The sequence below is a fragment of the Vicugna pacos genome, chromosome 4, assembly GCF_048564905.1.
Source record: "Vicugna pacos chromosome 4, VicPac4, whole genome shotgun sequence".
NCBI classification, from domain to species: Eukaryota; Metazoa; Chordata; class Mammalia; order Artiodactyla; family Camelidae; genus Vicugna; species Vicugna pacos.
The window spans coordinates 51,174,443-51,195,621 of NC_132990.1; the positions used below are offsets into that span (position 1 = coordinate 51,174,443).

Below are 21,179 nucleotides of genomic sequence, written 5' to 3' on the forward strand. Positions count from 1 at the left end.
TCCTCCTGACAAATTTTGGATTTATTTAACAAGGATGAGAAGCTGTAGGAGAAAGCACTGGAGGCAAGGTTAAGTCCATGGACTCAAGCCAGACTCCCTGGATTTGAATCATGACTCCTCAGCTCACTCATGTTGGGACCTTGGCACATTATTTAGCCTTTCTGGCCTCAGTGTTCTCATCTATAAAATGGGGACATTAGTAGTGTGGACATAAGTCCACATAAATTAAAATTTTATGGTGTATTACATAGTTAACATAAATTGACAAAATTTATATGGACATAATTTTTCGGAAAAATTGTAGTTGGATGGTCTGGTGCTTGTTATTTAAACGTTCACAAGTCAAGCTATTTTTGGGGGGATAATAGCTTAATTGAGATATATTCACATGCCACATTCACCCATTTCAGGAGTACAATTCAGTATGCCTGTATTTTGAGGGGGAGCGTTTGATGGTTCTGGAATCTTCCACCCCAGCCTCCCATGCCTCCTAAGCTTCCAAGCTGGGTGCAGTGAGTCCCAGGTGCAGAGCAAAGGAGGCCTGTGTCTATTTAGTCTTCTTTTTGGGACAGGGAGGCCCTGGAAGGACACGGCTGGGAATGTGTGGCGGTGACCCTCGTTGTCCCGCTTGCCTCCCCAGAGCACCTGAAGGAGCGCCTGGCCACCGAGCTGGCCAGGCTGCCCAAGGTCCGCCTGATCCGCGCCAGCAAGAGGGAGGGCCTGGTGCGAGCGCGGCTGCTGGGGGCTTCGGCGGCCAAGGGCGACGTGCTGACCTTCCTGGACTGCCACTGTGAGTGCCACGAGGGGTGGCTGGAGCCACTGCTGCAGAGGTGCGTGAGTTGTTCACGGGGGGGGGGGGGCGGGGAGGGGTGCTGAAGCAGAAAACAAACTGATTACCATGGCATGAGAGGCAGGGGTGCTGGGCTCAGATGCCCCTTGGGCAAAGCCTCTGTCCCTGGACGTGCTAGCAGTCCCTACCTCGTGGGGCTGTGGAGGCCATTAAATGATTTAATATATGGACACCAGTGCTTAAAACATGCCAGCATGCAGGAGACCTCAGATGAACACTTGCTTTTATATTGCTTATTGTATAGGTTTATTGTAGAAAAGTTAGATAGTATGATCACCCAAGAAAAAAAATATTGTCAATCATATAGAATCACATTCCTAGAGAATCTACATTTTGATGTATTTCCTTCAAGCAGGGCTGACTTATCCATTACACCCAGTACCTACAATGCCTAGGGCTCAGGGATCTTTAAGAAACCAGAAAAAATGTTTTTATGTTCATTTCTTTTAAAATCACAAGGGAAAAAGCTGCTATCATAATAGTGAATATATAATAATTAATCAAGCCTGGATTATGTTTGTCTTTGTACCAATATAGTCATAAAATATTGTTTTTATATATATATATATTTTATGGAGTCATGAAAGTCATAATGTTGCTGTATCTTTAAGGTCATTTCCCCTGCTTCCCACAGCCTCTTACGCTAACCCTCCCCCCTGCCCTCCCCAGAACCACTGTCACTGGCTGACTTTTGTCCTCTTTTTCTCCCTCGCTCCCTCCCCATTCTCCTGATTCTGCATCAGGAGCTGGGCTGGCAAGCCCAGAGCTCTTCCTGGATGAGGAGGAAGGTCTGGGGGGTCTGTGGTATCCCCATGTGGAGCGGGTGAAGGGCTGGAGGATCAAGGTCTGTGCAAACTTCTTTCCCTTGGCTTCCACCACTTGGTTGCCTGGGTCTGTCTGGAAGAGCTGGGACCCCCTCGCCTCCCTTCCTTCATGAGACCAAGTTCTGTTCTGCCACTTCCTGCTGTCCTGGTGCTTCACTGCATCTTTCTCTCCCCTCTGCTCTGATGAGCTTCACCAGCAGCAAGGACTCAGGGTTTCTCAGGCCAGTGGTAGAGTCTGAGATGATTTAGAACATAGAGACAGCTGGGTGCTCCCTCTGGAACTTGGACTAGTGGGTTTGCCCTGCCCCTCGCCCCACTGTGCATGCAGAGGGCTGCCTCTAGGCCTCTCTGAAGTCATGGTGAGGGCACTTTTCCCCTTCAGCTGATTCATTAATGCCTCCTAGAATTCACCTCCACTCCAGCCCAATGCACCCTTTGAAGAGAGCAAGGCAACACTCCTCATAATCACATCCTTTCTCCATACCTGGAGACAAAAGGATTCTCTCCTGGTTGCTCATTAGAGACAAAAGGGGAACTTTCAAAACCTGTGGTCCCACAGCAGATTATTTGGATCTGAATCTCTGGGGTGGGGCCTGGGTTTTTGGAGTTTCAGAAGCTCCCCAGGGACTTGGGTGTGCATCAGAGTTGAGCCACACTGGGATGATAGACTGTCCCTCATATAGTCCTAACCAGGCAGAGTAACCCCTTCCCTCCAGGGGCTTTGGATATGGAAGATGTTGGTTGTCACATCAGCTAGGTAGCACTCCTGGTATTTTATGAGCCACTACTGATATTTGGGGCAGAACCATTCTTTGCTGTGTAGGGCCGCACTGCACACTGTAGGATGTTTGGCATCCTGGTCCCTGGCTAATGAGTTGCCAGAAGCTCTACCCAGTAACAGCTGATGCTGGGCCCGCACATTCTCTAACCATGATTTAGCATCCTGAGGCTAGTGCTAGCTACCTACCCCCCGACTCTGTTTTCCTTTTCTTGTAAAAATTAGGCTACGCATAGTTCCAGCATGACTGTTAAGTTCAAAGTTTATAATTTATAGGTCTCAAATTCTAGAGAACTGCCCCCAAGATGTAACCCAGAGAAATCTAGTGTTCACACATGATCTAGTCTCAGTTCATGTTTCCTGGTGTGCCGTCAAATGCAAAGAAACACAGTCTGGAAACATGCTGAAGGATGGTTGGGCTTGTAAGAGTAATTGTGGAGAGAATCGCTGAAGCATACCCACAGGCTGATGCCTGCAGCAGGAAATCATCGCATTTTCCACTATGTATAACATTCATAATAATAAAGATTAAAAGAAAAGAATAGCAGTAGTTCCAGGTTCTCCAGCAGCCTCTTGCAAACATTCCCTCTGGGAGTCCACATTAACCTCGTGAGTAGGTATTACTGTTCCAGTGTTGCCCACCATGCAACTGGCTCTGAGAGGTTCGGTAACCTGACTAACATCACACAGCGAATAAGGGACAGGAGTAGAATTTATCTTCTAACTCCAAAGTATCTTCTAATCCAAACTCTTTGGTCTGGGTGCATCTTTGTTCCTAGGGAGATAATTATTTCTTGACTTTACGATGTTTCATTGTGATTACATGAAGAAATCTCTTCCAATCTTGAAAACTGAAAAATCTGCTTTCTGTTTTAAAAGTTACCTTTGATTTTTACATGTGTTGACTTTGATAGAGGAATTCAAGTTTAGCCAGAATATCCCTAGATGGCCTCAGAATATTAAAGCTGTGGAATTTTCCATATCAAGGCCAGAATCCTTGCTGCCTGCCTCCCCCTCCCTGCCCTGGCATCCTCCCTGACACCCACCTGCCAGGGCTCAGACTTTGCTGTGGACATCTGGAATAAGAGAATCAGGCCCTTCTCACACAGGTGTTCCTCCTTCCTAGTGGAAGGCTGAGGAGCGTTCACTCCCAAGTTTCCTAATTGTCCTCCTACTGCCTGTACACAGTGGAGTAACGGGGGCTTCTGGATGTTTCCAGGATCCATGAAAAGGAGTCGGCAGTGGTGTGCCCTGTGATTGATGTTATCGACTGGAACACCTTCGAGTACCTGGGGAACCCTGGGGAGCCGCAGATCGGTGGTTTCGACTGGAGGCTGGTGTTCACGTGGCACGTGGTTCCCAAGAGGGAGAGGATTCACATGCGGTCCCCCATCGATGTCATCAGGTCAGGGGTCTACTTCTCTGAGCGTGCCTCATTGCACCTAGCCAACTTATTGATGAAGGCCCTTGGGAGGGATGGTTAGCTGTTTTATGTAACATAAAATTTACCATTTTAACTATTTTTTAAATGCACAAGTCACTGGCATCAAGCACATTCACAATATTGTACAACCACCACCTTTACATATTTCCGGAACTGTTTCACCAACCTATGCAGAGACTCTATATAACCATTAAGCAATCACTCCGTTTCCTGCCCTCCTCTAACCCCTGGAAAACTCTCTTCTAGTTTCTGTCTCTATGGATTTCCCTATTCTAGATACCTCATATAAGCTTAATCACATATTTGTCCTTTTGTGTCTGGCTTCTTTTCCTTAACACAGTATTTTCAAGGTCCTTCCAGAACTCCATTCCTTTTTATGGCTGCATAGTATTCCATTGTGTATATGTCCACACTTTATTTATCCATTCATCTGTTGATAGACACTTGTGTTATTTCCACTTTTTGATTATTGTAAATGATGCTACTGTTGTCTTTTTAAGTCTCTGTTTTCAGTTCTCTGGAAAATATATGTAGGAGTGGAATTGCTATGGAAATTCCATGTTTAATACTCTGAGGACACACTGTCAGGTCCTTTTTGAACTGGGGGTGAGTGGACCTGGGGGTTCAGGGGCCAGCTTTGGCCAGTAGGTGAGCCTGGGTCTGAGTAGAATGGCCTCAAGGAGGGCTCAGTTGCCCTCATTCTTGAAGTGTTGAAGTAACAGTCTGGCTGCTTCTTTCTCATCCAAGTTCAGGACCAAATAGGAGGCAGATGTAGGAGTCAGGAAGGTGGAGGATGGACTTCAGCTTTTTTGCTGGGGTATTGACCCAAAGATGGTGTCATAGATCTGCACCCACACTTGGCAGTTGGGCTTCTGAATTCTTCACCTGAATTCAGACCTTGAGATGGCCCACTGCTGGCTGGAGTGTATTGAGTATGGAGACAGTGTTGAGAGATGGGGCTGGAGAGATGAACAGGGCTAAGTCATATCCAGCCTTGAAGGCCAAGGAAGGGGATTTGGACTTTACCCTGAGTGGTTAGAAGCCACTGAAAGGATTTGAGCTGGAAGTGCCCTTAGCTTGTTGCATTATTTGAAGGTTGTGCTGGATGCACATGGTGGGGGCCTGCAGCCCTGCCACTGGGAGTGCTGCAGTCTTTTAGGTCAGAAATGATGGTTCAGGAGATGGAGGGACATGGTGGACTCCAGAGATGTTAAGGTGGAGAATTGGGTGGAATTAAATGGGAATGGGGGAAGGAGGACTCAAGGATGATCCATAGGCTTTTGGAGGAGCCCTGAGGTGGGGGAGGGAGCATCCTGCCCAACCCCCCACTGAACAGGTTGGAAACTGAGGCACCAAGTAGGAAAGATCATATCCAGGGTCACATATGCAGCCTGTGATGTTGAAGTGAACTGTCCCTGTCTGCACACACACACACTCAGGGACATTATGGCCAACTATCCTTCCCCTCCTGTAATATCCCTGGTCTTCAGTTTTCTCACCTGTGAAATAGGTATGAACATATTCACCCTCCCTATTTCCTAGATTTTTAGGATGAACACATGTGAAAGTGCTTTGTAGTCTAGAACCTTTCCTTCCACAGTGTTGGTTTCCTGTTCTCATTGGCCCAGAGCTTGGATGCAGGGAAAGCCGATATTCTGTCAAGGCCCAGAAGGACTGCTGGAGGGCCTTAAAATTTTTTAAACTGTTAGGCTTTCCATGTTATATATTTCCCCATCTCTGAATTGATTCCTTTGTATCTGCATCTCTGGTATGTTGATGCTACAGCTTTCTGCTGGGGTAGGATAGAAGCCTGCGGTCATTTTTGAAACCAGTGCTCATTTCTAGATGAACCAGGTAGGGAGAAAATGGGGCTGACAGAGGCCAGAACTGGCCTTGTGGGTCCTGGAGGGGAGACCACCTGAGCAGGAGAGGCTCAGAGCCTTGGGGAGCTTTAAGATGCCAGGGTTGCTTCTCCTGGACTCTGGAGCACCTGTGAGTGCTGTACAGTGACTGCGTGACCAAGGCCGCCACAGCCTGCGCCTGCCGTTCTCTCTGGGAACATGGTCTCTCTCTGCTCCTCTCTCCTTACTGCCTATGCTTCTGGGAGTACAAGGGTTTCCCTCACCCTTAGGCCTTTGCTCTTGCTCCTGTCTTCTTGAAGGAACATTCCATTCCTTTTCTGGGCTAACTCCCCTTTGTTCTGCACACCATGCCTCCTCCAAGAAACTTAGCCCTGCCCCTGCCCTGTGGCCTCCTGTGTTCCCACAGGGCCTGGGTGGATCTTAGTAATCCCACAGAGTTCTGTGCTTGCCTGCTGACACGTCTGTGAGATTCCCCAGGGCAGAGGCCGAGAGGCACGTCCAGCCCAGCTTAGCACCAGGCACAGGGTGTGAGCTCCGGGTGTGCTTATCTGGGTGAATGGGCTCAAGGCTTGTGCTGGGAAGGAATTCAAGTGACAAGATGGTTTCCTGCCGATTACATTGAAATATGGATATCACATGCTTCTAGGTCTCCAACCATGGCTGGTGGGCTGTTTGCCGTGAGTAAGAGATATTTTGAATACCTGGGGTCTTACGATACAGGAATGGAAGTTTGGGGCGGAGAAAACCTCGAATTCTCCTTTAGGGTAAGCATTCCCGTCTTGTACTTGGACTCATTCTTTAGCTGCTGTCTCTCTGGGAATGGTGGATTTGCTCTGAGAGCCTGATGGACCTCTCCTCCATGTTGTCAGTTAATCCAGTGGTATTGAAAGATGGCAGTAGTACACACATCCTCTAAACACACTTACCTTCTTGTGTGAACTTTTTAAAAATATATACTTTTAATAGACTTGGGGTTGGAAAGGGTCTTGCAAGTCACCTAATTCTTTCCTCTGACTACACAGAGGGGAGGGACAGAGGCCGTACAGAGGAGGTGACTGGCTCAAGGGTGCTCAAAGAGTACGTAGCAGAGACTGGACTAAAACACAAGGCCCTGCCTCTTGAGCTGGTATTTTGGAGCCTTGATTTGCTTGATAGCTTAATAAAGTAGCCTCTTTATTTGGCATAGTGACTTTCAAACTTTAACACATACAAGAATTGTTAGGAAAACTTGTTTAAAAAGAAGATTGATAGGCATGGTCTCTGGAAAGGCAGATTTGACAAATTTACAGCAGGGACCGGCAATCTGTCTTTTATAAGAAGCCCATCTATTGATTCTGTTGTATGTGATCCACAGATGTCCCTTTGAGAAACTCCTAGCATTTTGATTGGTTTTCTAGTTAACTGAATCTTGCATTTTAATTATCAAAACCGCGTGTTGATGTTTGTGCTTTTAAATAGAAAATTTAAGAATATTTTATATGGTTTCCCACTTAAAAAGAGTTAATAAACAAGAATTTGGCTCTCCACTGAGGACTCCCCACCTCCCCCATTATAAGCACTGGATGCTGTCCTTGGTCGTACATCCAGGGGACAGTGGGGTGTTCACAGCCATTTGCCCAGCATGGAAAGGCTCCAGACTACTCCACCTGTTGAGTTTGAGGATGTACTCTTAATGGTCTTTCTGCCTCTTCCCTAGGTGTCAGGCTGCTCTGCCTGCCTCTAGAAGCTCTTCCTTTCCCCCTTCCAAACCTCTCTTCTTACTTGCTGCTTTCCTATCTTCTGTGGCTAGGAGACCAGGTAATCAGCCTGTGTTTTATGTAGTGAGTCAATGCGTTCCCAGTGAGGTCCACTGTGGGTGCTCCTAGGAGTCAAGTGCATGAGCCTTAGTGCGTGGACTTTGGGGTCTGGGTTCCGATGGCTTATTTGTCTTTGGGGCTGCTTTCTTGCTCTTTGACTGCATCCTGTGTCCCGAGTGTGCTGAAAAGTGGCTGCCTGCCCCAGGGAGGGTGAGGTCTTGGCAGTGTTCACCACGACCTCCGTGTGCCCAGCCTCCTGGTGCAGGCACTGGGGACCAGCAGCTCACTTCCCGCTCACCACCTCCCACCCCGGCCTCCTCCTGGCTCTGTATGCAGATCTGGCAGTGCGGAGGCACCCTGGAGACGCACCCGTGTTCGCACGTAGGCCACGTTTTCCCGAGGCAAGCTCCCTACTCCCGCAACAAGGCTCTGGCCAACAGTGTCCGCGCAGCTGAAGTGTGGATGGATGAATTCAAAGAGCTCTACTACCATCGCAACCCCCACGCCCGCTTGGTGAGTCCCCGGCCCACCTACACTCCATCTGGCTGCATCCAAACAAAAGCAGCTATTTCTGGCCTCCCTCCCGGGGTAGATAGACCCGGTTCCAGAAATAGAGAGGAAATCGGGTGCTCGTGATACAAGCATGGTAAAACTTTATCCCTTCCTGTATCATCGTAACAACAGACGGTTGACACTCATTATTCACAGTAGTTATGCTCTCTACAGTCACCGCAGACACAGAGTTCAGGACTGACTACTGAGCCGTTGCTCTTGGTGGAAATACACGGTTGGATTCCTGCAAACTTCTCACAGGGGGACATGTTTTGTCAACCAGTCAATACATGACTTGATTTTATGTGTGTTTCTCTTTAAATAGCTTATCTAGTATGTATTGTTGATTGATTGCATAGAATGCACGGTCAACAACACTGTGTAACTCGTGCCCAAAGCTCATCTAATGAACCTGTTTCTCCATGAGGCACAGCACAGCCTTCTTGCACTAGGAATACTGGACAGCACCTCAGCACTATGCTTGTGGGCCATTTTAAACTGTGAAATCACTGACAAAGAGTAGAACAATCTGAAAAATGTGAAACTAAATAGACCATGAACAGAGCACTTGTTCTCAGGACTAGAGCTGAGACATGACCAAAGGTGGGAATATGCATGGAGAGTGACTCAAGTTTTTTGTCTCTGTGTGCTGCTTGTCCGTGGATCACTGTGAAAGTGTGAAGACACCGCAAGTATTGATTTTTGGGTTACAAATAAGTTTTAGCAAACAGGTGCACAAACTCTGTATACATCAGCTCCACACGCCCCAGGACAAGGCTCCCACTTACCCTATGTTCACATAACTAAGGCGCTGCTTGGCAAGACAAGAAGGTCTGCTCCAAGACCTCCTTCCCAGCCACTTGATGGAAATCTCTTCTTGTGAATCCTTACAGCAACCCATCAAGGTAGCTCTGAAATTTTCACTTTATAGATAAGAAAACTGGAGCTCAAAGAGAGGGTGTTTAAGGAGCTTGCTTAAGGCTGCATGGCTGATGCAGGTGGAACTGGGTCCAGTCCAGTGCATCTCTCTCTGCTTTGTAGAGCCCTGTGGACCATTACCCTGACCTCCCCCTGGGCGTCTCTCTGCCTCTGGAATCCAGAGTCACTGCTTGCTCTGTCTTGCCCACCCTGTAGGGTAGGAACATCTGCTCTTCCCTGTTATACAGTCTGGAACCCACGGTTCCCTCTTCCTGAGGGTTCCCAAAGAATAATGCCATTAGAGGGGCACTGCCTGCATCTTTTGTCCCAACCCAAGGGCCAAGTGTCGAGATGGATATTTGGTTGAAGATGAGGGCACATGACCCTCATCAGAGAATGAACTTCTGGGAAATAAGCAGAAATCTGAAATTTTATTCAAACATTTTTCCTTATCTTTTCCATTTTGTCAAATATTTAACTTGTCAAATGTTAATAGTTTAACATCCTTGTGCAGGGACAGTCATATCTCTGCACTCAGCACTTCTCTTGTGGCTGCACGTTTGCTGTGCTAAATAGAAACTTGCTTTATTTGGGTATTCGAACGATCTTAATCATTGGTTCTGTCCATAAAACTAAACTTCCACAAGTATTTATTATCGCTGCGTTTTGCTCTTACCATCAGAAGTATGTATTTAGACTGCAATAGACCGAGCACATGAGAAGGTTTGCATGCATGATTTCCTCTAGAATACCAACCTGTGTTTGAAAGTGAGTGTTCAAGTGTCCATGGTAAATCAGAACGTCATGGCATACGTGTGCTACTGATGTGCTAATGATCTGTGATTGCATGCTCATTGGTGATGCCCGGGACGAGGGATGCTAGTGCAGCCCCAGGACTTGGCTCCCTGATTCCATTGGTAGGTGCTTTGTGTCCCTCCCTCGTGTACCTGCCTCCCTCGTGTACCTGGCTGCTCCTCCCTGTACCTGAGCACCTGGGAGTGTCGTTGTTTGTGCAACAGTCTCTCCTGCTAGGGTGCAACAGCTATGTCTGAGGCCATTTCTTGTTCTCTGTGCCCTGTGCAGGGTCCTGCACACAACAGGTGCTCCATAAAAGCTTAAAGAGTTAGTGAGCATCAGTGGAGAGAAAGGATTTGATAGGAAGCACTGTGACCTGCTGAAGCTCACTGTTTTGTCGTTTTTCTCAGGAACCCTTTGGGGACGTGACAGAGAGGAAGCAGCTCCGTGCAAAGCTCCAGTGTAAGGACTTCAAATGGTTCTTGGAGACCGTGTATCCAGAACTGCATGTGCCTGAGGACAGGCCTGGCTTCTTTGGGATGGTGAGCGAGGCGGGCCCCTGCTCTTGGCTTCCCTGTCTGATTGATGAACCCTGGCCAAGAAAGGCGCCCTTCATGGGAACTGCTGGCCTCTCCTACACGCTCTCCCCCCTCTTTATCCACTGTCCTTCCTTCTCCCCTTGAGTATCTTGGCCTTAGATGCAGAATGTCAGCACTGAAAGCACCTCAAAATTGGCAAGTGCAGCCTCCTGAAATATTTTACAGATGGAAACTGAGGCTCACTTGATGTTTCCATGTCCTATTTTTCACTTGTTCCTTATCCAATTACTTCAAGCGTCAATGGCTGGACCAGTTACCAGTTGCCAAGTCAGGGGTCCACAAGAGCCATAGTGGGGAGGGAGAGTCATTTCTGTTATTTCAAAAAACCTAAAAGAAATGTTTCTGGGATGAGGTCAATGAAAATGTCCAATGCCTTTGGCTTTTGCTTGGAACTCCACCAACCTAGGGAGGCCTCCTCTGCTGTGTTGTATTCATCAGAAGAGCTGGTGTTCCATTCTGGAAGTCTTGATAAATACAAAGCACGGTATTAACATGCTAATTTCAGTTTTCTTTACAAAAACAAAACTGAGAAACACAGAGAGAGTGATATAGTGAACTCTGTCCCCAAGATTCTGGAATTAGCAGGATTTTGCCTCTCTTGATTTCCCTCTCCTCTGCCCCACCCTCCCACAGTTTCTTTTTTCCAGCAAACCCCAAGCATCACGTCATTTCATTCCTCTTCACCCAGCGTGCATCTCTGTATGGACATTCTTACAAAACCACAGGCCATTATCACACCTAATCAAATGAACAATAATTTCTTGGTGTCATTTAATATCCAGCCAATTGGATTCCCCCAATTTCTCAAATTTCTCTTGTATTTGGCTAGTTCCAACTGGGATCCAAACAAGGTCTACACATTACATTTGGTTACCATGTCTTTTCTCCTAAGTCTCTCTCTCTCTTTTTTTTTTTTTTTGAAATATAGTCTCTTGATTCAAGGCAATCTTCTTCCATGCCCCCACCCCCTTTGTTAATGCCTTTAACTTGTTGAAAAACAGCATCAGTTGCACTGTAGAGTGTCTCACCCTTGGAACTGTCTAATTGTTTCCTTGTGGCATCTTTTAAATCATGCCTCTTCCCCCTATATTTCTTTAAAATAAAAACGAGGTCTAAAGTTTTGATTGGAGTTGGAATTAAGCTTTTTGGCAAGAACACTTCACAAGTGTGATTTGTACTCACATTGCGTGGTTGCGGGAGTACATAACCTCTGGTCATCCTGCCTCGAGTGATGAGATTGATCAGTGGGTGCGTGGGGCGTCACCTGGACCACCCACTAGCAGGTGCCACTTCAGTCTTCCAGCTAACGTTTTAAGTAGCCATTAGTAATCATTATCTAGATCCGTTATTTCCAGTGGCGTTGCCAAACAGTGGTTTTTCTAGTTCTTTCCTTTCTTCTGCATTTATTAGCTGGGATTCTTCTACAAGGGAGAACATTCCCTTGTTAACTAGGACAGTTTGGTATCCATGAAATTTAGAGTTCCTTCAGAAGCGACATAACAGATTCTTAAGTCTTTCTCTTTATTTGACTACTTGCCAAGCAGGAGTTGGTACTTTAGTTTCTTCTGGGTTGTATTTGTGTCTGTTGGCTCATTTGCTTTTTGGCTTTTTCTTTTGAGTATCATTGTAGGTCACTGGGTTTTTACACATCCAATTTGGTCTTTCAATTTGTCCTGTCTTTGACAAGTAGGAATCTATTTAGGCTTCTGTGATCTTGACGCCATGGTAGCAGCTTTGATTGCTTCCTTGACTCTGGCCACACTTATCTTGCACACTTGCTGCCGTTCCTCTCAGAAGCCTTGATCGTTTTAGTGAGGGTTAGTATTCAGAGTCCTCACTCTGGATGCTAGTGCTGGTCTTTGTCTCAGAAACTATAATGCCAGCTACATGTGTAATTTAAAAATTTTAGTAGCCATATTGAAAAAAGAAACAGGTGAAGTTGATATTATATTTTATTTAGCCTCACATATCCCAAATATGATCACTCCAACATGCAAGTTGATATAAAAATTAATTTACTGAGATTTTATACATTCTTTTCTTCATACTAAGTCTTGAAATCTCAGTTTGGACTGGTCACATTTCAGGTGCCCAGTAGCCACATGTGGCCAGTGAGTACCATGTGGGCTGGCGCAGCTCTACACTTTCTCAGTGGGCAGAGAAGGGAATACATATTATTGAGAAGTAAATCATGAGCTCTTATTGATACTTCAAATTCAAATGTAATTTTATAGGATTTTTTCTTCTTTGATATTATATTTTTTCTTGCACTGAAAATCTTGGTTTCTAAAAATACTAACCTAATTACTTGTTTTATTTTAAAATATATTTTAAATTGTTTCCAAATAATAATACAGTATTACCACTGACAGTCTGATACTGAATGAATTTTGACTTCTTACAGCTCTATTTATTTATAGACTGTGTTTCACTAGGGACGTGTACTCAAATATACTCTGCTCTAAAGTCATTCAAAATTATTCTTTTCTATATGTTTATCATCAACTTAATATAGTTATCTTGATTAATCTCAGTTTTAATCTTTAGGGAGTTCTCCCTTTTTTCTTTTCTTCTTTCTTTTTTAATATTTTTGCATTTTCTTTGGTAGACAAAATCTTTTGAAAATAGGGAGCTCATTTGAGGTCAAGGTCCTTTGGTGATCAGGAGCGGGTACCACTTGGCTTAATGACATTTGAGTCCTTCTAAATCTAAGATGCTCTAATTATTCACATCTCCTGTTCCCAGGTTCCTTCACAAAGCAAAGGGACCTCAAGAACACAGAGGTCTGTGTTTTATGAGCTAGTGGATTGTGGATCCCTTCTTTCTATATGGCTGAGTCTTATCCTCAGAACCAGGCTAGTCAAAGGTAGACAAGGGCCAGGGCAGGAGTAGGGTTCTGGAGAAGCTATTGAGGGTTCTTTAAACTCTTCAGAAAGGGATTTGGAAGATGCTGTAGTCTTTTTTCTGGAGGCTCCTGGAAGGGAGGAAGAAGCATGGAACCTCCCATGGTTTTTTGCTCTTAGACTGATTAAGGGGATTTAGATCCAAAAGTATCTTAGAGATAACATTAGGTTAGGCAATGTTGAGTGATGGAGAGAGCACTGGACTTGGATTCTGAGGTCCTGGATTCAAGACTCAAGTATCTCCACTCATCTGTGTGCAGATCATTGGCTCTGTATTACACTGTTCCTGTAATCTGCAATGGTGGCCTTCTGATCTGAGATATGCCTAGTCTCTCATTTGGGGTGTCCTTTGCAGGTGCATAATAGCAGGAGCTCCTTGGTACATATGCGAGGTGACAACCCAGCTATGTTTAGACTAGTGCAGCAATATAGCTGCACTAATTAGACATGAAGCAGTGTGAGCTCTCAGGCCATGAAGAGTTCATCTCTCTGCTCCTCAGGTTTCTCATCTTAAAATGAGGGTTGTGATTCCTGCCTAAGGTATAGAATAGGAAAACACTTTAAAAATCAGAAACAGAAGGGACTCTTAGCACTGAGTCCAGCTCTTGAGGCAGGCACTCCTCTCACTCCATTTACCCACCTCACAGCCTTGGGTGGAATCTGTTGTGTATAAACATGGACCAAAATGCCACCTTTGTGTTTTGTTTAGCTCCAGAACAAAGGACTGAAAGATTACTGCTTTGATTATAACCCTCCCAATGAACACCAGATCACAGGACACCAGGTCATTCTGTACCACTGTCACGGGATGGGTCAGAACCAGGTGGGTGCTACTGCTTTAACAGCTTGTTCTCAGGCTGTGGGACCATGGACAGCGGGAGGCTCTGTGCTCAAGGAATCAGTGATGTGGGCCTCTAAGGAGGGAGATGAGGAGAAAAATCTATGCGTTTTAAAAATATTTAATATGTGATTTTTTTATTATAGAGGTAATATATACTCATCACAAAACATTTGGGAAATATAAAAAGTGGAACAAGTAGTGAGTGACAGGACCCAGAGCAACCACCATTATAATTAAGACATATTTACTTCTCGCAGGGTAATGGTCTTAGAATAAAGATTAAAGAGGACAATCAAATGCAAAACATCAGTGAATCCTGGTCTGGGGAAACTACACATGCACAACTATAAAGCACGTTTGGGGGCAATTTGGAAATTTGGACATGGACTGTATATTAGATAATATTGTTATTTCGCTGTTAAATTTCTTGAATGTCATTCATTATACTGTTGTGGTTACATAAAAGAATGTGGTCTTAAATGCTGCACACTGTAGTATTTAGAGATGCTGTGCTTCCTGCAACTTTCTATAATTGTTCCTAGGGGGGAAAATTATATATATACACACACACATACATATGTAATAAAAGATAAAACAGTGACATATATACACATACACCTGCTTTATCTCTCACTCAGTGTGTGTATGTATGTAATTATATGAACATATGTATACATATATATACACAGAGAAAATGGGGAGAGAGAGGTTCATATATGTTTATATACACTTTTATTTACATATACATGCATTTATCTACTTACACAGAATGAGAGAAAGAAAATATGGCAAATGTCAAAAAAAAGATATATTTACTTCCCATCTTTTTTGTGCCTGACCTGGGGATTATGTATTTTAAATAGTTGTTATAATATCTATATGTTTTATATCCCATTATTTCCATCACTTATACTTTTCTAGTGTTGTTAGACATCCTCTGAGAATATCATTCCTAATGGCCTCTTGATATTCCTTTGTGTGGCTGTATTAATTACTGCAGAGTAACTGACTCTCTGCCTCCCTGTTTTTGTGATTATAAATAACCCTGTCACTAATATCTTGGCTGAGAAAAAAAAAAAGAAGGAAAAAGCATCAGATGTGCATTTCAGCTGACTTAATTAATACTTCAGTGGAATTACAGGATTCGACGTGTCATGCCACACTGCAAAGTGGTTTTTAGGGCAGTTGCCTCAATTGGGCCCCAGAGCGGTCTGTCTGGATTAAGTGTTGAACCACAGGCTGGGCAGGGGAGTAAGACCTGGAAGATCTGAGGACCGGAATAGGACCCCAGTCCAGGGAAGCAGGGGCCAGTGGAGGATGCAGGAGAGAGCAAAGCGTTAGTTCTGGACCTTCAAAGCCTTACCGTCTTAAGAGGTGTCAGACACTGGAGACGAGGGTTGGGGATTCAAGTTTTCCTCCAACCTGGAGTCACCCCATTTCCGTTTGAATATTACACCCCATTATGGTCAACAGTAAACTTTCATAATTCGGACCCCTACAACGTTAAAATTTTCGGGTTCTTCAGCCCCTTTTAGAACAGTGCTCCTCAGAGGTGCCCCCACTGGTACTATCAGCATCACCTGAGAGCTTAGAAGTCCAGGTTCTCAGACCCACCTGAATCCCTTGCGAACCCATCTCTTGTCTTGGCCCCGTTTCAGGGAGGTTCGTTTGAGAAGCACTGCTCCACGTGCCTTCAGAACAGCCACCTGTGCCAGAATCTCAGGAAGCAACAGGGTAGGGTAGGGTGGATGGTGGCTGCATGTCTTGTTAGAAGTGTAAAAGTACGGCTTCCTGGGCGCCATCTCAGACAAAAGGAATCCTCCTCCTCTCTCTGGGAGCGGGGCCCAGAATCAGCATTTCCCTAGACACACTATGGTGGGAAAAACATTGCTCTGAAAAACAAGCCCCCCCATTAGCAGTCCTGTTGCTTGCTGTGCACAGCACCTTACAGTCTCCCAGGCATGGTTGCATCTATGATATTTGGAGAGGAGGAAGAGGAAGGGACTGAAGAAAGTAGCTGGCCAAGGTCACAGAGAGCCTTCAAGTGCTGGTGCTGGGACCAGTCCATCTTCTTTACCACCCTTCTGCCCCAGCCCAGGGATAGGCACAGAGGGTGTGGGGTGACCAGGCACCAGCCCTGCCCTCACCATCTAGCAAATGAGGAGGGCATGAGAAAGGGCGCCTCCATTCGCACTTGCTAAGCACCCCGCCAGAGGTGCACTGGGTGCTGCAGGGACACACATGGTGTCGGTGGGTGAGAGGAGAGGGCTGGACTCCAGCACCCAGGCCCTGCTGACCCAGATTCTTACCCCTCTTTCTAAAGATTTCCCTCTTTGCACATCAGAGGGTAACTGGTGTGTCTTGGCTGCTCCATTTCTAGTTTTTCGAGTACACGTCCCAGAATGAAATACGCTATAACACCCACCAGCCAGAGGGCTGCGTGAGTGTGGAAGCAGGATCGGATGTCCTCATCATGCATCTCTGTGAGGAGGCCACCCCAGAGGATCAGAAGTTCATCCTGCAGGAGGTAATCAGGCGACCTCATGCCTTTCTTGCTGTTGGTCCTGGTCCCTCAGGCTGCAGAGGGGGGTGTGGAAGTAAAGCGAGTCCCTGGCAAGTCTCAGGGATGCAGTCCCTAGCAGAGACCAGGAACTTCACAGTGAACCCGAGGGGTGGCAGTCCTACTGAGGTCCTGTGGCATCCAGCACCAATTTTCTTCTTTCCTCACTGTCCACTCCCTTTCAGCCTCCCTGTCCCCCTCACACTTTGAGCTGCAGCTGGCTGGAATGGGAAGAGGAGCTGTCCCCAAAGCATTTGGAGATCACATGGGGTTCAAACAAGGGAAACAGATAGCCACGTGTAAGGACATGAGGTTAGATCCAAGTATGAGCCACTCCCGTTGCCTCAGCCTCATTTTTCCCAGCTCTGAAGTGGGAACAATGATCTCAGCCTTGTCTACCTCTAGTGAGGAGTACAAGTATGGCCAGAAATAGTCTTTGGAAGGTGTAAAGCTCTACAGAGATTAGTTTTTACTTGTGGTACAGCAACCAGGAAAATATCTCTCTGATGGAGTTGGCGCTCCGTCGGAAGAGTCACTGTTGATTTGGAACTGGGTGTTATTTCAGGCCCAAAAGGCACTAACCCCACCACATTTTGCCATCAGCCCATGATGCAACTCATACATCAGTCATAGCCCGTGACTCACTAAAAAGCGCTTGAGGGAATAAATCCAAAGAAAATAACTCAAAAGAAAGAATTAGTTCACTTTTAGCGCCATGGGAAGCTTTCATTCCCAGTCTGGCCCCAGGGATGGAAAGATTCATCTATACTACTTAGAAATGGATTCATTCTAAGTATGATTAGAAGTTGGAATATGCTTTCTTGTAGAAAATGTTATGATTAGCAATGAAATTTGCAGGTTACCTGGAAAAGTCAGACATCATAGTACTGCCTATTTGATATAAAAAAAATAGGGAAAAATGCTTCTGTGAACCCCAACAGTTTGTGATCCTTTGTAACGCCCTTCTCTCCCCTTCTTTCTTCCAACTTGAAGCTGTTGTAAGCCATCAGGGAATAGTAATACAAGATAGGAATCATGAAATTGGTTTGAAACGTCATTAAAATCTTATCTTAAAAAATCTTAAATTTCAGTGACCATTTAAGGAAGTTTCTTTAGAAGCGTGGGAGGTGGGGTGCTTTATTTAATTATTTACTTTCACATTATTCTACAGGCAATTTGTGAGCACTTTTAAAGCCTTTCCAGGTTAATGTTACTGAGATTCTTCTGCATCTAATTTTATTTCCAAGAGTTCTCTTTCCCTGGAACAGGGATGTCACTTGCTTTGCCTTTTTGCTGCTCAGCCATGGTGAAGTGCCCTGAGGGCGTACAGCTTACAACAGGGAGAGGTGGAGGGAAAGAATAAACTCCAGAACTTGGGGAGAGACATGCTGAATTAACTCAGCAGCAGTTGGTGAAAAGAAGAGACGGGGGATGTGTTAGAGATGGTCTTTGTCCTTTGGGGTTTGGGGATTGGCACGGTCTGCAGAACTTGCTTCCTCTCTGGTTACCTTGTCCTCACCCAGCTGGTCTGTGGCTTAACTGGGACTAAAGCAAAATTTGCTGATTCTCCATTTAAATACATGGGAGAAAGAGACCCTCAGGAAGGAATTAGTTGGCCTAAGGGAAGTGGAAGAGATTAATACAGGATCTTTGGTCCTGATTTTCCTCAAGGAAAGGATGTCAGTTGAGGGTGAGATATAAGATCTGACAGATCCCAAGAACAGCCAGCAGGTGGCACCGTCGGTCCTGACGGCGGAGTCGAGGACCCCAGTGAAGAGCTCCCGCAGAGGCAGGCGTGGCAAGTCTGTGCATGCCCGACCCTTTCTCTGCACAGACAGTCCTGGGTTGCTTTCGTCCCTGAAAGCACTGACTGCTCAATAAATATTTCTGAAAGGATAAAAATCACCCTGAGCACTTAAGGAAAACATCCTTTCTCCTTTCTGAGGAATTGCTTGTAATTCTCTTGAATGTCGAGTGTCTATTATCTTTTGTAGGATGGTTCATTATTTCACGTACAGTCGAAGAAATGTGTTCAGGCCGAGAGGAAGGAGTTGAGTGACAATTTTGTACCACTCTTACGAGACTGCACCAACTCGGAACATCAGAAATGGTTCTTCAAAGAACGCATGGTATGAAGTGTCACTGTACCACGGAGCCTGTCAGAGGAGATGGGGGCCCCCAGGACTCTGTGTTTAACAGAGACTTAGTACAGTGGCAGACCCACTAAAAACTTGGCTGCTCTTTCTTTGATCAGAAAATCATTCTGTGATTTGTGAAAATGATGTTGGATTTAGTAAAAATGTGAATAAGCTTTGTAGTGATTTTGAAAACTTTAAAATTGTTGCCAAATGCCCTGTTTTCAGAGGGTAGTCATAAAATGTTAACTCTTGGTATTCAGAGAATTAAAACCTTTAACTATTTTTCTATCAAGATATATAGTCTACTGTCATTTCTTTTTTGTTCCCCCTAGCAAAAAGGTAACTATTTTATTTTGATATTTGCAGGGATTCCTATGTTTTCCTGGGTGGAAATTAGACTCATGTAATGTACTTCGCATAAACTGATAATACCTCAAGTATTGGGTTAGAGTTTTCTCAGTGTAGACAGGTGGACACTGGGAACATTATATTGATTCCTTTAGACTTTTGAGATAACCTAGGTTTATTAAATAAAGAATTCTATTTAGTTTTGTGTTGCTGCCATGGTCAAAATTGCAGTTAAAGTTTATGTTAACTAAAGAGAACTAACCAAAGCTGAAATTTCAAGAGAACAATTTGATGTACTGGGCTAATACAAAGTTCCACTACACAGGGTAGACTTCTGACAGTGCTTAGCTGTGGTCTGGCTGGCTACTTTTAGTAATTACCACAGTGACTTTAAAACATGTTTATATCACTTTAAATTTTGATCACATGTTAGTGTCAGGAAGAAATTTAATTTTTTCTGTGAAATTCAGTTTTCAAATGTGTTCATTAATAATATTTGGTCATTTAAATTCATGTTAGATTTTGTGCTGCAGCAGCTGCTACAGTTTCTCTCAGTAACTCTGATGTGAGAACTAGCTCAGATCTGCTTCTGAGATCTGGTCAACCTGATAAAGTCACTATGAGTGATTAAAAAAACACAGCAAGAACATTGCAGATCTTTGTGTTTGCAATTAGTCAGATGTGAGAGATGAAGACACACATGCATTTAATTAAAAAGCATCAACTTTTGTCTCAGGCTTTTTTACACATTCCCCTCTGAGGGATCTAGTTGAGCAATCACCCAGGAACAAATCCAGTTGACCTGGCTTGGATCAATCTGATGCATCTTAACCACTCTGAACTTCAATTTCTTAATCTGTGAAATGAGAACAATGAAACCAAGCTCTTGAGGTAGTTGTGAGGATTATATAACATAGAACAGGTGAGGGCTGAGCTTAGTCCTTGGCTTGCAGTAATGGGGTCCATTAAGTTTCTGTTTTCATACATGCACTTTATAAAATGTGAAGCACAATAAATTTCAGTAGGTGTTTATTCAAGAATAAATATTAAATAATTTAGTCATTTTATCTTTGCAGGATTAAATAGCTCCTCAGCAGGCAGGAACACGGTATGAACTTCCAGTACAGCTCAGTCCACTCGTAAATGTCATGTGCTGTGGGGCCAAAGCATCCCTCCTCCACTGTGGTAACTTTTAAAGCAGATGAGGTGCCGCTCTTGGCCTGTGATGGAGGTAAGCAGTCTGCTCTGCCCCCTCCCCCATGCCCTTCCAGTCCGAGCTCCATTGAAGGGATGTCAGCCCTTCCCAGGGTGTAGGAAGACAGTTTGGGCAGACAGAGAATTAGTGCTAATCAGCTTCATAATGAGCACTGGAAAGCTACACAAGCTTTTTTGTGTGTGTTCAGTGGGCACCACTGGTAATTAGCTTTGCTTGAGAAGTCATCCCTCTTACTCCTGCCAGCAGTTTATATGTGGTCATTTTTAGGGTGGAAGAACTAATAAAAATATTCAGGGTGTCAAGGGAAATATTTGCACAGACTGGGAGGCAATTTATAACATTTTGAGGAACCTTTCCCCTTCACTTTCTCCTTCTCTGATGGATGAGGAGTCTCAGCCCTGCCCCACTGGAAGGTAGAGAGTGGCCTCCAGCCCTTGAGTGTGGAGTCAGGAGTCCTGGGGACCAGCCCCAGTTGTGGTGGGTTGTGTCCCCTGCTAGGACTCATTTCCTCATCTGAATAATGGGGATAAAAGTATCCTTTGTTGATTTCTTAGATTTTTTTTTTAGTTACTTTGTTAGTGGTTGCCCTAGGGATTACATTATGCTTCCTGAATTTATTGCAGTCACTTTCATTCTTAGTATTGAGTTAAATCCAGTAAAATTTAGCAAATTTGTATCAGTATAGCTTCTGTCTCCTCCTCTGTGCTATTATGGACATATATCTAGATGTTATTTAAACCATTGTTAAATTGAGT

At 44.8% G+C, this 21,179-nt stretch overlaps 1 protein-coding gene across 2 annotated transcripts in view; it reads left to right on the forward strand.

The window, feature by feature from the left end:
* GALNT12 (polypeptide N-acetylgalactosaminyltransferase 12) overlaps positions 1 to 20,419 on the forward strand; it is a 35,510-nt gene extending 15,091 nt beyond the window's left edge. Inside the window, exons 3-11 of one of the 2 annotated variants that reach the window (XM_072958978.1) lie at positions 641 to 830; positions 3,672 to 3,857; positions 6,405 to 6,522; positions 7,891 to 8,067; positions 10,230 to 10,361; positions 14,031 to 14,144; positions 16,543 to 16,689; positions 18,717 to 18,851; positions 20,285 to 20,419. In XM_072958978.1, the coding sequence (XP_072815079.1) occupies positions 641 to 830; positions 3,672 to 3,857; positions 6,405 to 6,522; positions 7,891 to 8,067; positions 10,230 to 10,361; positions 14,031 to 14,144; positions 16,543 to 16,689; positions 18,717 to 18,851; positions 20,285 to 20,290 (1,205 nt within the window). In that variant the 3' untranslated portion in view covers positions 20,291 to 20,419. Of the gene's footprint in view, positions 1 to 640; positions 831 to 3,671; positions 3,858 to 6,404; positions 6,523 to 7,890; positions 8,068 to 10,229; positions 10,362 to 14,030; positions 14,145 to 16,542; positions 16,690 to 18,716; positions 19,157 to 20,284 lie in introns of those variants that run through there. The other variant, XM_006204057.3, reaches the window with a different exon arrangement.
* Positions 20,420 to 21,179: the final 760 nt, after the last annotated feature.